Source organism: Callospermophilus lateralis, chromosome 3 (assembly GCF_048772815.1).
Source record: "Callospermophilus lateralis isolate mCalLat2 chromosome 3, mCalLat2.hap1, whole genome shotgun sequence".
Classification (NCBI taxonomy): Eukaryota; Metazoa; Chordata; class Mammalia; order Rodentia; family Sciuridae; genus Callospermophilus; species Callospermophilus lateralis.
Genome location: NC_135307.1, coordinates 97460130 through 97482873, shown reverse-complemented (window position 1 = coordinate 97482873; position 22744 = coordinate 97460130). Strand labels below are relative to the sequence as shown.

Genomic DNA, 22744 nt, shown 5'->3' with positions numbered 1-22744 from the left:
TTCACATCTGTCCCCTCCTGGCTTGAACCAGTTCCCTATGTCCCCTAGGCTTAGGTTCTCATCATCTCTGGTCTTCAGTTAACACAGCCTGTCGATTATTCCATCTCCCCTGACCTCTTCTGTTGACATTTACACATGCCCAAGTCTCCCATCACTCAACACTGTGTGTATGTGTGTGTGTGTGTGTGTGTGTGTGTGTGGTGCTGGGGATTGAACCCAGGGCCTTGTGCATGCAAGGCAAGCGCTCTACCAACTCAACACATTTTGACAGCCCATGAAGTCAGGCTCTGTTGTCAGCCCTTGGGGATACTGCAGTGAATGAATTCCTTCGTGGAACCTCCATTCTCAAGTGGGAGTCGGGTGACCAATAGGTAAAACCAGTGATAGGCTAGATGATATGGGCTAGAGAGAAAAGGAGGAAAGTGGGGAAGTGGGGAATGAGGTATGAGGGAGCAAAAGAAGGCTTCAGAGAAGATGGCGTCGGCAGGCCTTCTGGAGAAGGGCCTTTGAATCTTCAAAAATCCCTCCTGAAGTAAGGGAAGCAGGAGTATATGGCTGGTAGGGGAGAGCATTTCAAGCAAAAAGAACACTATTGCAAAGCCCAGGAGGGGGAGGAAGAACCAGGAGACCAGAGCATCTAGAGGGAGTGCACAAAGGGCAGAGTAGGAAGAGTGGGGTTTCTGGCCGGAGGTTTGTGGGGTTGGGTGGGGACTAGTGCTTTATTGCCTTGAGTGAGTTGAGAAGCCATTGCGGAGTTTGGAGAGAGGCCTGATCTAATTTGAATGGGATAACTCTACCTGCTGTGTTTTGTGGGAGAATAAGACAGCTTGAGGGAGAGCCATGAAGCATGAGATGTCAATGCCTAGGGTACAGGATTCTCTGCAGAAGTTTATCAGATACTGTGGAAAGCCCCATTATTCACCGCACCCCAGTTCCTACTGGAAGTTAAAGCCCCAGGTAGGAGAGTAAGAGGTGATTCCAAAGCTTGCCTTGGTCCCACAGCCTGACCTTTAGCTGTTCTCACACACTCTACCCCAGAAACCTTCTGCTTCCTTCTACAATAAGCACATTCATCTCTCAGCACTCAGGGTGGGAAAGGGGAAGAAAGGTGGGGTAATCAGCAGTTTGAAAACATGATGCTGGTGCCCCTGCTAAGATCAAACAGCTGTGCTCTCATTTTTCCCTGTATGAAGGGAAACTTAGTATCCCCCGTCTAGGAGGGTGAATACACAGGCTTGGCAAAACCAAAACACTTGCTCGGGATCATGCTACTAGTAAGAGGATGGCCAGGATTCAATTTGGGAGTTAGGCTGCCTTCACTAAGCTCTCTCTCCATTAAGCAAATGGCCAAGAGTCTAGGGTTGGGGGAGAAGAGTCTATCAAGCTGGGGAGGAGCAGAAGCTGAATCTGGCTTACTCTCCAAAGCAGAGACAGGCATTGGGTACTTTCCTGTATCTCCCAGAGCAACCAGTATGTGGCAGGCAGCTTCTTAGTTGATAGATCTGTTTCTGACACACACAGACCCCGTTGAGATTACCTGCCTGCTTCATGATGGCCCAAACAGATATGTCCCATTGTGGAGTCTAAGGAGTTTGCAGCAAATTGAGAACATGAAACCAGACACATAAGATTTGTAGTATTGTTGGGGTACAATCTGGCTGTACACCAGAGGGTCATGGTTTACTCCCCAGAGCAGTAGGTGTTGGATATTTGTACATTTTTGCATTTTGCACTTTTGCACTGTAACCCCTCCCTATTCTGAGACTCCTTTACACCATAAGCTCTAAGATGACCAGCTCATCCCAGTTTGCCTAGGACTGGGTTTTAAAATGCCCTTCAGTCCTGTGCAAACCAGAATGGTTAGTCACCCTACTGTTATCTCAGATCCTTGCCTGAAAAGTTAGTGCAACAAAATTGGAGCTCATGAATTTGGAGGGGAAAATTCAGGTTTCCTGACTCCAAACCCTAGGTTCTTCAAATCCCATCCCTTTAGCCCTCAGTCCCTTTAGTCCATTCTTTTGGACCTTCATCCCCAAGTCAGGCCCTTGACCAACATGAAACACAGAAATAGCTAATGTGAATCATCTGATGAGAATTCAGCCTACCTCAAACTAAGAGCCCAGGCCCTGTTCTCCAGGGGACTCTACTTCTCCCCACACTCCTCCAGAGCTTCCTGCTTCTCCCTAGATGTTTCCCTTGTCACCTGCTACTTACCTTCTGCTTTGGGTGAGTGCTTCCTTGATTGATTCTAAGGCATTTACAATCACGGCTATAGCTTATATTAGTCTCCTCTTGCTGCTGTACAGATTTTCCACAAATTTAGTGTCTTAAAGCAACATTAATTTATTCTCTTAACAGTTCTGGATGTCAGAGGTCTAAAATCAGTCAGCAGGTCCTTCTGGAGCCTTTAGAGGGGTCTCCATTCCTTGCCATTCCCCACTTCTAGAGGCCACCTGCATTCTTTGACTCGTTGACCACATTATTCTGATCACGACTTCAGATGTCACATCCCCTTCTCTAACTTGGACCCTGCTGTCTCCCTCTTAAAAGGATCCTTGTGGTTAATTGGGCTCACCTGGATAATCCCAGATAATCTTCCCATCTCAAGATTCTTAATTTAATCACATCTGCAAAGTCCCTTTTGCCATTTAGGTAGCATAATCTCAGGTTCTAGGGATTGGAATCCAGAAGGGTCTCCTGCTTCATCCTCCGTTTCCAGCACAGAGTTTTCTTCTCCTAGCAAACCCATCGTTCCAGATGAGAGGGCAGAGAGCTGCAGTGATTTCGGAGCAGAACAGGAAGGAAAGCCAAAGTACAGGCTCTGGGTGTAGTTCTTCCCTTCACTGTACTTGACTTTTAGAAAGCTGAGATTTGCATTTAAAAGAATGAAAAGTAAATCCATGTATGGATGTATGAAAAGAAGTTCATTTTTTAGTAAGTAAAAAAAAAAAAAAAAAAAAAAGTGCCAAGCAGTATATGTAATCTGATTTCCTTAGCTTAAAAAAGCCACATTAATATGCACTAATGGAGACATTTTTCATTTTATACCCATCAGCACATTATTCCTTTTTTAATATATAGGAAAAAAATCCTGAAATGGAAAATATGATCAAGGAAGAAAGAGGTGGGAGACAGTTCAACTTTAAAGACTCTTTAATTTGAAATTAGGCCGAGGAATGATCTGGAAGACAGACAGACAGCAGACAGAGCAGGAAGGACACAGTGTTCATTTCATCCAATATACATAACAGCCTCCTGGACTGTGTGGGAGCTTCATCCAGGTTCCCAGCTCCTTGCAGCAGTTTCCTTTGTTAAGTAACAAAGCAACTGAAACTAATTTCTCTGAGTACAAATCAAGATTAAATTTGAGTGAATCTCAGAATTCATCATCAGAGGCTACAGACTTTTCTGTTTCTTCTAGATATAATTTTGTGAAAATTTTTTTTTCTTTTTTTGCTGGGTGGAGTACCAGGGATTGAACCCAAGGGTCCTTAACCACTGAGCCTCAACTCTTTGAACTTGCCATCCTCCTATCCAAGCCTCCTAAACTGCTGAGAGTACAGGCATGCACCACTGCACCTGACCTGAAAAGTTTTATTCTCTAATGCTTTATGGCTGCAGCCTTGGATATTCTGATATCATGGTTTAGGGGGGAAATCTAGGAAAAAACCATACTTCTAGATTAGTCTGAAGCAAATATGTTCATTTACTTTTCTGTGCTCTACTTACAGAGGCTTCTAGAATTCCATCCCCCTCCTCCTGCTGCTCTGCCTCAGGCTGGGAACAAGAGCCCTCTGCCTTGCACTTCCTCTTCCCTGCCTTTTGCTCTACATTCATAATTACACATGTGCCAGCTAATGCAAGTGTTTCTAGTGGACTGTTATAATAAACTAATACTGTGGAAAACTTAGAAATACAAAAGAAAACAAATCTTTCAAAACTCCACCATGTAGAGTAGTGCCTTTCAATTTTTTGATATAGTTCATAGCTTATTTTTATGTTTGTGTGTATATTTATAGAACACTTGGGACTGTACTGGATGTAGAATTCAAGCCTAGTTTTTACATTAACCTAATACATTGAATAGTTCCCTATATCATTTATGTTTCCTTTTAATGTTGTCATATAATATTATTATATTGGACTATCTTCAAGATTGCACTACAACCTAACTCTTCTGTCTTTAATCGGGGAACTGGGAGTAGAATTTCTTTGTGGATAATGTATGGTTTTAAAGCAATTCAAAAATCTCTGACAGAGGGTTGGGGCTATAGCTCAGTGGCAGAGTGCTTGCCTAGCACATGGGAGGCACTGGGTTCGATCCTTAGCATTGCATAAAAATAAATAAAATAAAGACATACCATAAAAAAAAATCTGACACAAACAAGAAAGGTACTGTAATTGTAAATGTTTTCCCTGCATACCCATGTTTGAGGGGTGTGAGTTCATCCCATCCCATTCTACCTAGGGGTAGAATCAGACTGTATGAGTTTTCAAAAATTAGCTTTGGATAATTTTCCTCTTTAATTCTTGTTCTACTAAATGGTAGCTATTAAAAGGCTGTATTAGTACAAACCTTTGAAAACAATTCAGTATCTTTTTTAATAGTTCTGTCTTCCTATCTAAGACATCTCACTGTGTTTGAACTTATCTTCTCTGCGTTCAGTTTCAGAACGTTCATTTTCAGGGACATTTTGGAGCTTCTTCCTGCCCCGGTCCTTTTGTTGGTGGCCTTATGGAATGATCAGAAGGACCCTGTCGCATATTTTCACTTTGTAAATTTACATCGTTTGAATTCTGGTGGTGGATCTGCATGCTGTACATTTTGCTTTAGGATCACATTGCATAGATTATAAAATAAACAGCAAAACTATCCTCTGTAAGCTGAGAGGAAGCTATGTCTTGGCGAAATGTTAGTCTTTGCCAGAATTATAAGCTGTCTCCAAGGCCCCATCTGGATAAACTCTGTCACCCTTATAATTTGGAGAATGACAGCACCCACTTCAGGGACATGGGAAGGAGAGCATGGGGCCAGGGAGCAGCCCCTATTGGAGTAGCCTCAAGGCTGTTTCAGGCACATCTTGGAGGGACCATAGAGAAGAGCGGTGAGAGGGATCTGCCAAGGAAAGGAGTCTCCTAACTGGATTCCTCCTCCAGTGTGGTTTCCATCAACTCTCTTCCAGACTGCTCCAGAGGAAGGCATGAAAAGGCAGATCTGGCCATGTCACGCCCCTGATGACAGCCCCTCGACAGGCTGCTGTCCCTGGGGGAGCTCTGTTGTGGGTATACAAAGCCATTACTTGCCTGCGCCCATTCCTCACCCTTAGTCCTCTACTGTGATTAAGTTGCTTGTACTGCCCTAAAAACGTTTGCTTATCTCATACTGACCGTTATGGTTTGGATATGAGATGTCCCCCAAAAGCTCCTGTGTTAATATAGGGATATTCAGAGGTGATTTTGTTAGATGATGAGAGTTATAACCTCATCGGTCCATCTTAGTTTGAATGGACTAACTGGGTGGTAACTGTAGGCAAGTGGGGCATGATGGGTGACTGAGGGTGTGCCCTGGAAGGGCTCATCTGCCCTGTGGCCCCTTCGCTTTCCCCTCTCTGCTTCCTGACCCTGCCATGAGCTGAGCAGCTTTCCTCCACTGCTGCCCTTCTGCCACGCTTTCTGTCTCACCTCAGGCCCAAAACAATGGAGTAGGCTGACCTGACCCTCTGAAACCATGAGTCCAACTGGTCTTGTCAGGCAGGTATTTGGGTGACAGCCACAAAAAAACTATCTAATATAATACCTTTGGGCCTTAACTTTTGCCCCCCCAAAACTAACTAATATAATACTTTTGGGCCTTAGCTTTTGCCATTTCCTCACTTAGAGTGCCCACCTAGTCCCCCTTACCTCTGAATCATCTTATTGTCCTTTTTTCTGATCTCAAACATCACCCCAGAAAGCCCAGTGTGATACCCTGTGTCCACACTTCTAGCTTAGCAAGTCACATGTTAGGTTGAAGTCATCTATGGCTCCATCTCTTCCCCCAGTTCTGAACTCCAGGGAGAGCCTAGACAGAATCTCACACATCTGGTGATCTGGGAGCTTTGCCCAAGTTGAACCAGGATCATCCAGGAGAGAGCTCAAGCTGTCTGTATATGGCATTAAGATTTGTGTATAGTAAAGGTCAAGTCCAAGTTCTCAAGGACAGAAAAAGACCGACATTTAGAAGGAACTTTTACAAAGGCTCCGTGTTGCCAGGCATGGTGGCGGACACCTTTTATCCCAGTGGCTTGGGGAGGCTGAGACAGGAGGATCACGAGTTCAAAGCCGGCCTAAACAGTAGTGCAGCACTAAGCGACAGTGAGATGCTGTCTCTAAATAAAATATAAAATGGGCTAGGGATATGGTGCCCCTGAGTTCAATCCCCAGGGCTGCATATTGAGTTCCTGTGCAGATCAGGAAGTGGGCCTGAAACTACTGTGTGTCTCCCCCAGTGCTCGTGAGTTGCCCTGATGACTGGAGGAGCTGCTTGGCAGCTGATGTAGTAATGAGAGGTAAGGGCTGGTGTAAGAGAGGTACAGAAAAAGCAGGGAAAGGGGCTTAAGTCTGGTTGCTCCACCAAAAACTGCTGCTTAGAATTGCTCCAGTTGATTGAAGTGTAGTAAATACTAAGCACTATGAATATGTCAATTAAGTATTACTGGGAATATGCCAGATTTCTTTCTTTTACATTTTTATGTAGATGGTCTGTTATGCACTGTGATTTCAAATGTGCAACTATTTGTACAATGATCTATTTCCAGGTATGCCTTAAGCAGAACAAATGTGTTTTTTTCTCTATAGTTCCGTGCCTCAATAGATATGAAATATAAACTTAAGCATACTTCTGTTTTGCATATTTGTAAACTACAAAGTAAAATGAACATTTTTGAGAAGTTTATATTTTGCATACTCAAGGTGAGAAATAAGTTTTAAATAAACCTATAATATTTTACCAGGAAAAAAAAAAGTAATTCCAGGGTACCTGAGCTGGAGAAGATCACAGCTAATTACCCCGTGTTCCCTTGGCCAGGCTTGAGCAGTCATTCTGGCAACCCCACGAGAGAAGCAAGGTGGGACAGGGAAGGTGATACTCAAGGTTGCACAGCTGGCATGTGGCAGAGCCTGGCTTTGACCCCACGGCCAGAATTCTGATCTACCTGCTCCGGTTATGCCTTGAGGAGGCCTTCAACAAGACAGCACCCCTGGCTTCCTGAAGTTTAGCTTCTAGTGGAATTTTCCACCAGGTTGCCATTCTTGCAGAAACCAGACGGTTGCGGTCATCATTTCTTTAAAAAAATTATTTTAAAACTTATATCCTGGAAGTATGGTTCATCAGAAGGCAAAAAAGAAACCACATGTACCCCAGACTGAGCTCCCCCAAATAGAATACAAAACATATTTAGCTCATTTCCAGATCTCCTTTTACTTTCTGATATTTAACTTTTAAGAAAATCTTGAATTCAGTGGTTGCAAAACTTGGCAGACAGAAACAGGATGGAGTGGGTTGGGAGTGAATCTCTACGTGGGAAGGGAAAATGCAGTGAGAAAAAGTAATTAATAGTTGGGATATGTTCAAATTCATGTTATGTAAGGAGGGCTCTATTTTAGTTGATGAGTCATCTCTTTTTTAAGGGGGATGTTAAAAAGCTATGGCTGTCCTAATGCTGAATTTGAGAGAAGCAGCAGTAATATCAGTATAATATCAGTAAAATATTAAAATAGAATATGCTCACAATGCTGAACTGATGATACAGGCTTGTGTAAAAGGCTTGTAAGAATTCAGAAAATTCGGTCTGTTTTTAAACTTCATTCAAGTGTTTCTGTGAACAGTGTATCAATAAGACTGCCATGCTGTTGGTGGCAGTAATTCAGAGTTTCAGCAGGAGCAATGGCATAATGGAGCACTTCAGAGTGTAGCAAGTGTTTTTCCAGTTTTGAGTTCTCACAAAGACTTTTTTGCACACCTCTTTTCTTTCATCACACAGAAGTGGGGCAAGTAAGAGGAACCAAGACTTCTTGGAGAAGTGACTGATTCCAGGACAGGGAAAGAGTAACAGGAGCTCAGAGTGGGAAGTGCACCAAGGACGGTGGGGCATGTCAGGAAGTCACAAGCCTGCAGAAGGGGTTCCCAGGGGGCAAAGAGAACAGTTTCAGCATCAAAGTAAATAGCGCTAGTAATGGATTATAACCTATTGAATACAGTAAGAATTCATGCTAATATAAATAAACGAATAAATAAATGCGAGAGGAGGAAAAGCACCTCCTCAGATTGGAAAACCAACTAATAAATGCAGAAGGGATGGTGGACTTAGAAAAGTCACCACTTTCTAACTAGCAGCCCAATAACTGGGGTAGGCAGGAGAAATTAATGAGTTTCACAATAAGGACATCAGAGTCTGAGGAATACCATGGTATTTACACAGTCTCAGAGTATATCCCCACAAGACACTTGTTCACTACAAAGACAGTGAAAGATAGAAAAAAGAAAAAGAAACCTGGCAGGTGCTACCTTAAACAAATGATGAAGGTTACCGCCCATAGCAGTGGCTGATGGCAGCATGTGTCCCCAGGAACTCCACATCCCTGCCACATATGCCTTAGCCAAACCTAATCCTAAATAAACATCAGGAAAAAAAAAACAAATTAGGGAGTGAGATAATTGGGGGGCTGAGAAGCATTCCTGAATGTAACACTTGATCTTGGATTTTCCTTTGCTATAAAGCATATTGCTGGGACAATAGGCAGCATTTCAATAAGGCTTTAGCTTAGACACTAGTATTGTTTCAGCAATAATTTTCTGATTGTGATCATTAAATATTATTGAAGATAGCTCTTTGCACACTGTGGTGTTTAGGGAAAGGCAAGGGAAGATGGTTTTGCCAGAAGGGTGCTGTTGTCATTCCGCCCAAACCACATCTCTGCCCTGTCACTGGTTTCCATTGGCAGGTTGCTCCCTGCCCTTCCCCACTCCCAGGGGGAGCAGGTCAACCTCCCTGCCTCTCATCACTCCTTGCTCTGTCTGTAAGGAACTGTGCCCCTCCTAGGCTGTCCACTGGTCCAGATTACCCTTCCCTCCCCACTTGTCTGCAGAAAGGCCTACCAAGAGGGTTAAGAGGAGAAGGTGGGGGTAGGAGACTGACTTCTCACTGACCCAAAAAGGAGGGGCACCCTCGACTGCTGCCCATGGCAGGAGAACCCCTGCTCCCCATAGATCTCAGTTTCCTCACCTGCATGATGAAGGGCCTGGGCTTGCTGTCCCCTGTGATTCTTCTGCTCCTGTGAACTTGTCTCTCTCTTAGACTCATCAGTCATAGCCTCTCTCTAAGCCCTAGGAAGCTCTCCCTGAGTGTCAGGTTGTGGTCCACGGCCACGGGAAGCTGACCTTGAGAGCTTCATCCCTGGTGTAGGTGGTGTCATAGGGAGAGGATGTGTTCAGACTTTTAGGCCATTACATTGTTCTCTCTGAGGACTCTAAGATTTGCAGTAAACTCACAGGTGCGCCTTCTGCTGACAGCTTGTTTGGTGGTCCTCCCCTTCATTCTTGCTGCAGCACCTACCATGTGCCAGGCATGTGCTAGACACGAGGATCAGTTAGACATGGTGCCTCTGTCAGGCAGCAAGGTGCACAGGATGGCCCTAATGGGGCAATTTTTATACGGTCAGCTTTCCTTGTGAGTATAAAGTGATAATCAAATGACCAGAAGTCCCCATCTGGCTACCAGTGAGTCCTATGAACTTGTATGATTCAAAGAGCCTCTGTGAGCCTCCACCTCCTTGCCTGTTAAATGGGGATAGCAGTCTCCTATCCGCCTGTTAAATGGGGATAGCAGTGCCCACCTCTCTGAGCCAAGGCCCTTAAGTGGGAGGATTCTATAGAGTGCTCTGCAAATACGGCGTCTTGTTAATCCCTCAATATGCACCTATTTGAAGTGCTTTAAACACAAAGAGAGCATGACTGTATTATCTGTACCCACTACTGACCTTAGAAGGGAGTATTGCAAAGGCATAATGTAATGTGTACAATAGGACAATCAAGCTGTGACACAGATGATGCACAGCATCCTCACCCTCGCAAAGCCAGTGTCATCGCTGAGTTAGCTCGGGGCTCAAGATTGATTGTGGCATTGTCATTCCAGTGCACCAGGTGGCAGAGCGGGTGGAGGCCCTGGGCCAGTTTGTCATGAAGACCAGAAGGACCCTCAAAGGCCATGGGAACAAAGTTCTCTGCATGGACTGGTGCAAAGATAAGAGGAGGATCGTGAGCTCCTCACAGGTACGTTGCACCTGGTGAGTGACCTGAGCAGCCTTCTGCTTTTGCAGCTAAGAGAAAGCAGAGCTGTCCTTTTCAAAAGCCATCTTCTGATCTTTATGGGGGGCGTATTCTCCAAAGGACATGATTTAGCAGAAAGAATTCTCTTGCACACTATAGAACTTCACTAGTTTGGGTAGATTTGAAATTGGTAATAGTTGGAACATTGTAGATTGAATTTGACTTCTTTCATGAGCCATTTAAGATTATTTCTATCTGAACATGTTACAAGGTCCTATTTGTGAGCAAATGCAGTTTTGAAAGTCTTTTTCACCCCTGAATCAAGGACATAAGTGATTGAGATTCCACCAATACTTTCTTTAATTTTAAGAGTTTATCAATTCTTATATCTTAATAAATTAAAAATATGTGTTTGGAAATTATTGTTTTTTTTCATTTTTATTTTTTGTAATTTACATATTTTATTTTACAACTTATCAATTTATAATCTATTTCTGCATAACTAATTACCTCAAGATTTAGCAACTGTTTTAACAGCAGATATTTATTATTACAGTTTCTAAGAATCAAGCACCCAGGTGTTGATTCTGGTTAGGGCCTCTCACAAGGTTGCTGTGAAGACATTGATGAGGCTGCAGTTAGCTGACCCCTTAACTGAGGTGCAGACTCACTTCCAAGATGAATTGCTCACATGGCTGGCTACTGACCAGAGGCCTCCATTCCTTGTCATGTGAACCTATCTGAAGTTCTACTCAAAACATAGATAGTCTGTTCCAGAACAAGTGACCCAGGAGAGGGAACAGAGGCAGAGCCATGCTGTCTTTTATGACCTAGCCTTAGGATGACATTCCTGATATGAGGAAGGGGATTCTGTTAGGGAGTGTGAACTCATCACCTGGGATGATGGGGAGGTGCTTGGAGGCTGGCTCCCACAGTTTAGTAACCTTTACATCTGTTTTTTTTTTTAATCCATTTTTATGTTATATGTATTACACATAATACATGTAAACTGAAGTTCAATAAGATATTTCATAAATCAGATTTTTATGGTCAGTGTAGGTTTTCTGTCACCCCTGGCTTTTGCTCAGCTTTTTTAAAAGAAGATTTATTTTTTCTTAATAACTTGTGAGTATAAAAATTACATATCCTAGATTATCCACAAGCTATAACATTTATGTCAGCCTAAAATTGGATAGGACAGTTATTATCATATATTATTACAAACCTAACATGTCACATTTACTTGCTTTGTATTTTTGTCCATAATAAATTTATCACTTAGGCATATTAAAGAAACCCTGAAAAACAGAACAAAAAGGTTTTCTTCCCACTGCCTTGTCCCAACCATTATTATTATTTTGCAGCATTTCTTTCTAACCTTTCTTTTTTTCTCAAATGTTTATTTTCACAAAGTGATAATCCAGATGTACATGGTGCTACCTAGCTAGCTCTTTGGATTTTTAATCCTTACAAGCATATGGAATACCAGCTTTTCTATCGCTCATGCACCACCTATTGCAGGTGGGAAGACCAGGGCCACAACTGCACAGGCCCCGCACATCCTCCTCTGCTGCAGAGAGGTAGGAGGAGGAGCGTGTGGGTGTGGGGAGGAAACTGGAAAATACAGGAAAGCTCTGAAACAGACTGACTCATTAGCAACCTTCTCCCTTAAAAGACAGGAGATTAGTCACCCTGATGGGGTAGGATCAGGGTTTGTGGTGGAAGGCACAATCTCTCTAGGCATGTAGGCCCCTGGTATAAAAATCTGTGCTCATGGAGGGGACCACATTTAGTTTAATGAGATTCCACACAGGGAGACCAGTGGGCTGGGAGGGGGAGGAAGCCATGGACATGGGAAGTGAGGTGACATCAGTACTCTCCCCTACAACAGTCTGTGGAGGCTCTAGGCACGGAGGACTGAGGCACAGAAGGCTTAGCTGAGCTACCCACACTTTGTGTTTGGCCATTTAGTCAGAATTCAGACCAGAAGAACCACTGCACTTAGGGATCCTGAAAGGCCCCAAATGACCAACTTTGACTTAGCTTCAAGGTTCCTCAGCCACACACCTTAATCCAGAAATTTTCCATCAGATCATGTGAAACAAGAAGCTGCATCCCTTTAGAAATCAGACCTTGCTTCTGCCTGTGTGTGGCGTTTTCTTCTGATTTCCCCCAAGCTCATTCAGCAGATTTGGCTCCAAATGCTTGAGTGATTCAAAAATTGAGCCTGCCCCAGAGAGCGCAGATTTACCATCCCTGAGGATGTGCAGGGACACCATGCACTGAAGGAGGCCAACTTGTCCACCCTCTTCCACTATCCGCCATGATCTGGGCAGGTGGATGCTTGTAGGGGGCAGGACTCATAGATTTACCTCCAGTGGGTTTATACTACAAATAGACGGCAAGGTGGTCATGCCCTACACCCCCAGCATGGGTACCACAGTCACAAGGAAAGTAACCATATTGTTTGTGAAATCAATAGCCCATAGCTCCCCTGACAGGGGGTGCTCTTTGTTCACTGAACAACTGCCCAAAGAGCTCCCCGTTGTTATAGGAGCATATTGCACATTGTTCTGGGTATGAAATCTCAGAGTGGGGAGCTCTGCTGTCCTTGGGCACCTGGAGAAGTGGACTGCAGGGAACGTGGACTTCAAGGAAATGAGAGAGGGGATGAGGTATTGGAGGTAATGTAGAGGTTTATTGTTTACCTCTCAGGCACCTAAAGGTAATTTTAAATTTTTACTCCCCTGTCTAACTTTTGGACATTTAGAATAGGGGGGATGACAGCAGTGTGCCAACAGCTTGTGCAGGTTGATCAGCGGTATAGAAGAAGCGTCTGAGCCTTGCTTTGTGTACTCATGTTGATTCAGAGAATGTAGGGTTGAAAACTGGGCCTTTCGCCAGCCTGGGAAGTTCAGCCCCTCCCCACCTCCATTTTTTTCATGAGTAGGTTGGCGGGTCTCGATTACCAGGTACTTGCACCAGCTTTCCACTTCACTGTCCCTCTGGACGCAGCTTGACACGGACTTCTCAGCAATTACCTGAGAGAACCTGTTGCCAGCCCCTGAACTGTTTTCTCTTCTCCCTCCAGGATGGGAAGGTGATCGTGTGGGACTCCTTCACCACCAACAAGGTGAGGCCTCCTTCCCAGGCACATCAGGGAATCTCAGTATCCTGCCTGGTTTGAAGGTGCTCTGTCCTGATCCTCCACCAGGGCCCCACTGCGAGTGACCACTCAGCCTCTAGACGTGGAAGCCCAGAGAAAGCCCAGCCACATTTGAGCAGCTCAGCCAGCCCAGAGCAGCATTTGTTCCTCTCTCGAGAACTCCCTCACCCTAAGAACATGTAGTTACTATAGAGGGCACTAATGCTAAAGTGGGAATGGGCATAGCACAGAAAACTGCCACATTCACATGTCCCACTGCATTTTACTATTTTTCTTCCAAAGTAATGATGGGAAGTACCAGAATCCTCCGTCATTTCTTCCCCTTGTACCTTGGGCCAGAATCCACAGCAGAGGAAATGAACAGGTGGAAAGCTGAGGCTGCTGTGGGACTGAACTGAACCATCATGTGATACTGTGGAGTCTGGTCTGGGCACACATGCCTAAAATTAGATCTAGATTTAGACTTAACATATAGGCTGAGTTCTTTGCGTAGGCATTTGCATGCCTGTATCATACAGCATTTGCAGTAGGAGAACTACGTATTAAATATGGGTTCCAATATTTATTTGGAAAGGAGATCTTCCTCTTAGCCATATAAGAAAAGGAGACCTATACCTCCCGATACAGCGGCAGCTAAATAGCATCCATGTTCCCCATCATTGATTGTGTTAGTAAATGTCATGGTAAACAGCTGTTACGTGCTCTAGTCCAGTGAGGGACCAGAACCATTTTGTAGAACAGAGTCCTTAATGGTCAGGCTCCTGGAGAATAATAAAAAGAGCAATCTAAATAGGGCTTTCTTACACATCACCTCATTGCAAGCTACAGCCTCTCCTGGCGTTTCTCAGCATCTTCTGCACCGTGGGGTGCAATCATTTCTATTTGCACCTTAGGCATAGGGCACAGGCTGATTTTTGGGAGCTTCAGGGATGCTCTGTGGCTGCTTAGAGAACATAGTCATTACTGGTAAGCAAAAGGGCCCTGGCCCTGTGCTGAAAGCGGCCAGTTCAGCTCCACTCATTGGAGGGTATGGGTTATTCTTAGCATCTGAAAGGCTGCAAGACTGTGAGTGACAACAGGATTTTGGCAGGCAGTATTGGAGCCTGTGTTTCCCCACAGAAACATGGAGATTCACAACAGAAAAGAACACCTGGCCTCTAATGTCCATTGGGAATCATCTAGTCCCATCCCTCGCTTCATCGGCAGACAATACGGGACAAGCAGGAAAAATGTTATTCCACATGGGATTACATATGTTGTTACTGTCAAAACCAGGACCAATATCCTGTGCTCCTTGGAATTAAGATCATGATATAAGTGTCCAAGAGATATGGTTTTTATTGTTTGCTTATCTGCATGCAGGAGGACATAGTGACTGGGCCAACAGGCAAAAGCCAGGGATGTTCTGCTTAGTAATTTTTTTAAATATATATTTATTTTAGTTGTAAATGGACCCTTATTTTATTTATATGCGGTACTGAGACTTGAACCCAGGGCCTCACACATGCTAGGCAAGTGCTTTACCACTGAGCCACAAACCCAGCCCCATCTGCTTAGTTCTTAATGCTTCCATTTACAGGTTCTCTATGATCCATGCATGCAACCCAAGATCACCCTCCTCCTCCTGTCATCCCCATGCATGTACCCCTCTCCAGAAATGGTTTCAGGACCTATAGTGAGCAGAGACTTATGTTTACTCACCAGTAAGCAAATTTCTACATGGAAAATGGAAATCAGAGTCAGTAAGGTAAAATACTTACCTGAAAGGAGATGCAGATACCTATTCAGATTCAAAGAAAAGGAACCCCAGTAGTCAAGCAGAAGAACAAAGGGAATGTAACATTAAGAAGTAAAATATTGGTCTGGGAATATAGCTCAGTTGGTAGAGTGCTTGCCTCACATGTACAACATCCTAGGTTCAATCCCCAGCACCACCACCAAAATAATGAATAATAATAAAAATAAAATATTATCAGGCATGCCGACATATACCTGTAATCCCATCTATTTAGAGATTGAGTCAGAAGGATCACAAGTTCCAGGCCAGTCTCCATCACTTAGAAAGGCCGTAAGACCCTGTCTCAAAATAAAAAAAACAAAGTTCTAAGTTCTGGGAATGTTGTTCAGTAGTTAAGCAATCCCTGAGTTCAGTTCCTGGTACCAAAAAAAAAAAAAAAAAAGAGTAAAATATTAATTAATACTTAGAAAGAAGTAAACATATTAATATTTTTTTCTAGTTGAGATTTTTTACTTTTAGAATATAGGACATAGTTTGGTTGATGATGGGAGGCTGAGACCCTTCGTCAGTCCCAAGCCCACCTTTGTCCTACACCTCTCCTCTTTGAGACTATGAGGTGACTCAGTGGGAACTCTTTTGTTAAAGTAAAATGTTAAGACCTGTGCAGAAGAGCCTGTCACTCACTCTGGAACGGTGCATGCTGTGTTTCAGGAGCACGCGGTCACTATGCCCTGCACGTGGGTGATGGCGTGTGCTTACGCCCCGTCGGGATGTGCCATAGCTTGCGGGTAAGCTTTTCAGATTTCCAGTTAGTCACAAAATACTTTTCTATTGGCAAAAACAAGCAAACAAATGAGAATTTATAAGTTTTGTTACTACTTGTTAACAATGGGTAAATCCTTCCCTGAACTTTATCAAAGAAGAACCCACAAAACTCTCTTTCATGATGATTCTCACTGCACATTGACAAAAGTGTAAGTCCAGACCTGTCCCCTGTCCTCTCAACTGCTGTTGGTGGGACTGTAAATTGGTGCAAACATTTTGGAGAGCAGGTTGGTGGTATATTTCAAAAGCCTTGAAATATTTGTAAGCTTTGCTCCAGTGACCACATTTAGTAATTCGTTTGAAAAGAATGACCCAAAATGTACAAAAGCCATGCAAACAATGACATTTATTTAGTATTTTTTAAATAAATAAATAAGAAAGGAAACAATATATTCATCAAAAAATGAGTGAATTGTGATATATGAATTGATTAAAATATTATACAGCAATAAAAAGAGAAATTCTCAATTACAGTGTGTGAAAAGAATATCAAGGTTACTAGGAAAATTGTGCCTTATTCTCTCTCTCTCCTGGAGCTCAGTTTTACATGGCTAGAATTGAAACATACATAATTTCCTGTCCTGTGTTAAACAATTCTGGAACCATTCAAAATGCTTCTCTAGTATCTCAGCCATGTTTGAAAAAAGAGACAAAGTAAAGACTGGGATAAACTGTAGCCATTGTGATAGTAGTTCATTCTGGATGATGAGACTATGGGAAATTTTTCTCTTCTTGATAATATTTTCTACTTTTAGGGGTTTTTTAAATAAGCATATGTTATTTTTTTTTTTAGTTGTAGATGGACAGAATGCCTTTTTAAATTTTTTTATTTTTATATGGTGCTGAGGATTGAACCGAGGGCCTCATACACTCTAGACAAGAGCTTTGCCACTGAGCTACAGCCCCAGCCCTGTTATTTTTATAATCAGAAAAAAAAAAAGGCATTTTAAAAAGGAAAACTCAGGGCCCCTAGAAAAACTTTTGTCACCCAGCCAGAGTCATACCAACCATCTTCACCAGTGTCTGCTCCCTTTGTGCAGCTGTCCTGGGGACATCTTCTCACTCTTTCCTTCCAAGTGCCAAGACCACATGTGTCCCTAGAGCTCATACACATGTATTTCATATTTTCTAACTTTTAAATTAACAAAAGTGTGTCATGTTAATTATAGCTGGGTGCTCATTTATTTAAAATTCATCCCATTTTCTTTCTAAAAGAATATGACGTGGCTACAAAAAATAGACATATATATGTGCCAAATACGTGCCACATTTAGAGAGAGAGGGAGAGAGAAGCAGCCACAATTATAAGGTTGGTGCAGAGGAGTTCTGTTGGCTGTACAGTTAGGAGGCACAGTCCCCACAAGGCTGTCAGAGGTCCCCACAACCACCCTCAGGCTGGAAGGCGCTGTACTTCCTGTCTTAGCTCTATCACAGCAGGGTAGAAACCAGAACCATCCAAAGGGACAGGGCGTAGGGTAGAGTCTGGGAAGGGTGAGCTTCCAATCATCCTCTCCCCAGGCCTCTCCCCAGGAGGTGATGCCGTTTCCTCCTCTTGGCCACAGTGTGGTAGTATCCACAGAAGATCCCCAGCTGGTGCAGTTCACTTAGGCCTTCTGTGTCCCAGCTCATACCGTCAGTCTGCAGTTCCTCTTGGGGTTGGAACTGACATATCCCAAAGCTCTCATCATAAGTCACCTGTGAGATTGCTTAGTAGCCAAAGCCCCTCAGGCAAACAAAGACATTTACCGGGCAGGACATTGCAGGGGCCCAGACATCACCTCCCAGGAGCAAAGGAAGAAATTCTCTTAGGTCAGGTCAGTTCTTCACCACTTGGTATAATAAATACAGTTTAAAAATCCTAGAGTAATGTTTCTAGTTGGGTATGTATTTTGGCAAATGCCTAAAGTTGTATGGGTCACATAATTCTTTAGTGTTTGATATTGAAATATTAGGAATCAGGTCTAAATTTTAGAAAGAATATACTGGGTAAATAATATGTTGGGTAGATTCTTTTGTAACTTACAATGCAGATAATAATAGAATGAACAATGTCTTCAATAATAGTTTAAAAGTGAAGCTGTAGGCTATTATTATGACCCTCACTAAGTGGAACCCAGTGAAAGGATTTTGATGAGGGCAAGGGGACAGGAGGGAAGGATTGTGAAAGGCCCTGGTACTTAGCTTCCTGGTGCCTTACACTGGTGCAGAAACAGTTCAGAGAGGACTCACAGGTGCCCTAATCTGAGTCATCTGATTCCCTGGCCCTGGCCAATGGGGATGGTCAGTACCTGTACTGGCTGCCTCGCCAATCGCTCAGAGAAGGGAAACAGAAGAAAGTGCGCATATTTGTGTTTGTTTTTTTTTTAATTGAGGATGGATGGGAGAGCAATAGACTAAACTGGGAAATACTGAATCCTCAGTGTAGGCAAAAGTACTGTCTCCCCCTCCCCCAGACCTTGAACTACCATGAGCAACTGTGGTAAAGTTTCTGGTGGTAAATCTAACATAATATTCCCTGACCATGGCATCCTCACAAGTCCACCCCTATGCCATGTTCTATAAAACAACCAAGATCACAAAATTAGTTGGGTGCTAAAGCAGAGATTCAATACCAAGTGCATCACTCTGCAAAGCTCTGCTTCCCTTAGCGATACAAATAACCTTAAGTATTAAGTGTTCCAACAAAGCTACAGAGAAATTATTGTGAGACTCCAGGCTGGGGAAGACACGTCCCCAACTGAAGGTTCAGGTGAGAACACTGCCCCATGGCGCACTTGCTCATCACCACAGCCTACTGCAAATCATTCTCAATCACACCATCTGTGAACAAGCTTGCCAGAGTAGATTGCTAATAATAAACCACCCAAGCATACACCTCCATCTCTAGAAAGGTAGAGGGTTCCCTGGGCTTCCCCAGAGCCTCAGAAAGAGTGACCCCATGCTTATTCCCTACTGAAGGGAAACAGGGATCCTTGGTTAAAGGCTGATGTTAGGTTTGGGCCAGAAAAATAATAAACCTGGGATATTTTCCTGTTCCCCAAAGTAGGAAAGAGCTGGGAATGTAACTCAGTAGTAGAGCATGTGTTTAACATCCCATAGGTTCAATCCCTAGCACAGGAAAGAAGAGTAGGAGAGAAGGAAGAGGAAGGGAGGAGACGTTCAAGGACCAATTGAGGGTCATTTAAAAAAAAAAAATGAGCTAACTTGACTCCAAATTTGGGACGATTTGAAATAATTATTTAAATGAGATAATTATAATTGTGTAATGGATCACAACACAAGGAGAAAAGAAGTCTGTAGGTGCTCAGTGACACTGGGGAGGCAATTCTTCCTCCCAAAAACAAACCAGCTGATAAATGCAAAAGGCATTATCAAATCAGAAGGTCACCATTTTGTATCCCTACAGTAATATTTGATTCAAGCAAGGCTGATCACACTAAGCCATTGTATGAAAGGCTTTATGGGAAGAGGATATTTTCATGGTCTCAAAATATCACACCACAGATTATTACTTGTGACCAACTAACTTCCTTTACCTTGGAAGAGAGATCTGGTGAAGGCCCACCTTCACCAAGGAGTCAAAGTAAGCATCACCAATCTTAGAACAATAGGCATCACAAGATTTTTGAAGTGAAGCAACAAGAGAGAAGTATCCAACATCACCTTTACATTATTATTGCCAAAAAATATTATACAGTTTGAATTTCCCTAATCTGGAAATATGAAGTCCACAGTACCCCCAAATCTGAAACATGATACCACAAGTAGAAAATTCTGCCTCTATTGGCTGGTATGTTTCTGGAAGGAGGAATCTCCTCTCCCAGTGTTACTGTACACCTATAGACTTTTTTCTCCTTGCATTGTGATCTGTTACTATTGTTGTCTACACATAGATACACTAAAAGTATTATATAGAGTTACCTTCAGGCTATGTGTATAAGGTATATATAAAACACAGAGACCTTGATGTTTAAACCTGGGTCCCCAGAATTTTTGAAATATGCAAATTTTTCAAAAGTTAAACTTTGAAACACTTCTGGTCCTAAGCATTTTGGCTAAGGGACTCTCAACCTGTGCTTGAGTAACCAATGTGACAAATCCAGAGTGTGTGACCTTCTATAAAATAGTTGACCTAAGATCTCCTGTCATGAGCAAAACATAAAGGTAGTATGTTCTAGATTAAAAGATCTTAAACAATTGTAACAGCTGAATGTAAGATGTGAACCTTCATTGAGTTCTGGATCCTGAGGACAACTGAGGAAGATTGAATATGGATGACTTATTACATAATGTTATGGAATTTTTGTTAATTTTTTCAGATGTGATAAAGATGTAGTAGATATATAGGAGAACATTATAATTTTTAGGAGATGTGAATTTGCAAATTGAAGTATTCAGAAATAAAATAACATGTCTGCAGTTTGCATTCACAGGGTTCAGAATTTGTTCCCACAAACATGACAAAATATTACTTAATGTAGGTGAAGGAATCTGATATAAGGTTTTTGTTTTGTTTCAGTTTTACTGCAGGTTTGAAAATCTTCAAAGAAAAAGTTGGGGGGAAGGTTACAGTGTAAGTTTCCTGCTAAGGAAAAGGTTGTGCAAGTGTATACAAATAAGACAGTACACATATCCTGTTCATCTGCGTTCACCCTGATGCTTGTTTCCCTCTTGCTAGTGGTTTGGATAATAAGTGCTCTGTGTACCCATTGACATTTGACAAAAATGAGAACATGGCTGCCAAAAAGAAGTCTGTAGCTATGCATACCAACTACCTGTCGGCCTGCAGCTTCACCAACTCTGACATGCAGGTAAGTGGGCAGGGAATCTTCTGGGGCAGTGGGACTTGCTGTCTCCTGGTCTGAATGGAGTTTTTAGGGCACTTACTTGTGTAAAACTTGGCTGAGCTTCAGGGTGGTGCTTCTCACACATCTCATGTCCATACTTTACATTCCTATTTTAACAACTGCAAAATCAAAATGCTTCTGATATTAAATATGTGCCCCACGTTCAATAAACCACAGCAAAAGCAGTACAACCCTAAAACTTACACTATTTTCCTTAGCAAATTGTAAAAAGCCTCCCATAGTTTGTTTATTCACACTTACCCAGCAATCCTGCCTATGTGCCTACCCCCTGTTGACAGATACCACCTGACTCTGGGGCAGAAAACTCAGTCTCACCCTCAGGGACCTCCAAGAGAATCAATAATGGTTGGACAGTGGGGGAAGCTGGGGAGCTCAGAGCCAGAGGGCATCACAAACATGCCCTGCCTGTGAGAAGGGATGGCTGCCACCTCAGGCTGCCACAGTGTGTGAGGGAGCCCATGGGAAGAAAGTAGCCCTAGAGGCAGGCAATGGTGGAGCCCAGGGATGGGCCCTATAGAAGGAACCATTGTAGGTGTGAGTCAGATTCGGGTTGTTTAAGGAGAGTCCATAGGCTACTCTGGCTTCAGCTGGTTGATGTCAGGAGAGAGGCGAGGCTGGAGGTGGGGAGTCCAGGTATCTGTGACCATTCAGTCACTGGTGGAAGGAATGTCCACACTTGGGGTGCCACCAATGGGCAATGCAAGCACCTGTTGTTTGAGACTCACAGACCTGCGCAGTAGGGGGCACTGCAACCAGCAATGGCCATAGCTAAATGTCCTTGGGCCTGAGGGTCAGCCAAAGCAACACAGGACATTTAGTCTGGATAAAGAGAAGCTCTGAGGGATTCAAGATCAGTGGCTTGAAACCATCTGAGGTCCCTCTGGTGAAGACCCATCCCCTTCACTCTGTTGTCACAGGGGCTGGCAGTAGGAGCTAAGGGGACACCTGTGTCAGAAAGTGCTTTCTAGCCTGCAGCTAGCGGAGATGGAGGGAAGTCCCTGCTGGCTTCCTCTAGGGGGCAAGCCCAGAGGGCAATGCAGGGGCTAGGTCTTGGCTCCCTGGTGTTCTAGAGAGTGATGCTAGGTAAGGTTTTTACTTCTGTGTCATTTGTTTTTCTCACTACAGGTAAGGATGATAGTAAATTCTTCCCACCTAAGGTTTTCTGAAGATTAAGTGAGATAATTTATATAAAATAACATAGTTCCTGGTAAATATCAATAAATATTACCTGATATTATTTCAGTAATATTACACAAAGCGTAATGGGTGATTCAGGTGCACTTCATGGTTTGGTACCACTGAACTAATGAGTCTTATAGCTGTCTTCCATGTCTAGGATCTAGGATGATAAACAAAAACTAAAGTGGCTGCTATAACTCCACATTCCAGAACAAACAAGTGACAGTGAGTTTAGGATTTGGTATAGTGCATTTGTCTGAATAAATATTTGGAATTTTAAAAAATTTATTTTTGTTTACATTATAATGAAAATCAAAAAAATTAAAACAAAAAAATTCCCTATTAAGAATTTACTTTGGATGTTTAAAAACTATTTCTTTGGTGAAAGAGTATGGTATAAAAATCTCTCAAAGAGCTAGGCTGGGGTAATCATTTAAAGCAGATTATTTGAACTAGTGTCCCATAAAAAGTCATGTTATTGACCCTTTGCAAGTGTTAGGACAGGAAAGGACTGGAGCATCCATTAGTGGGTGTGGGCCAGGAGAGACTGAAGGGATCTGGAGCACATTTCAAAACACTGGTACCCAAATTAAGATTTATTTCAAGGGTTGGAGATGTAGCTCAGTGGTAGAGCACTTGCCTAGTATGCATGGGGCCCTGGT

General features: G+C 43.0%; 1 protein-coding gene across 1 annotated transcript in view; it reads left to right on the top strand.

The window, feature by feature from the left end:
- Gnb5 (G protein subunit beta 5) overlaps positions 1-22744 on the top strand; it is a 40777-nt gene that overhangs the window by 2356 nt on the left and 15677 nt on the right. The window contains exons 2-5 of the mRNA XM_076850795.1: positions 10173-10309; positions 13398-13439; positions 15922-15998; positions 20714-20846. Coding sequence (XP_076706910.1) covers positions 10173-10309; positions 13398-13439; positions 15922-15998; positions 20714-20846 — 389 coding nt within the window. The remainder of the gene's footprint in view (positions 1-10172; positions 10310-13397; positions 13440-15921; positions 15999-20713; positions 20847-22744) is intronic.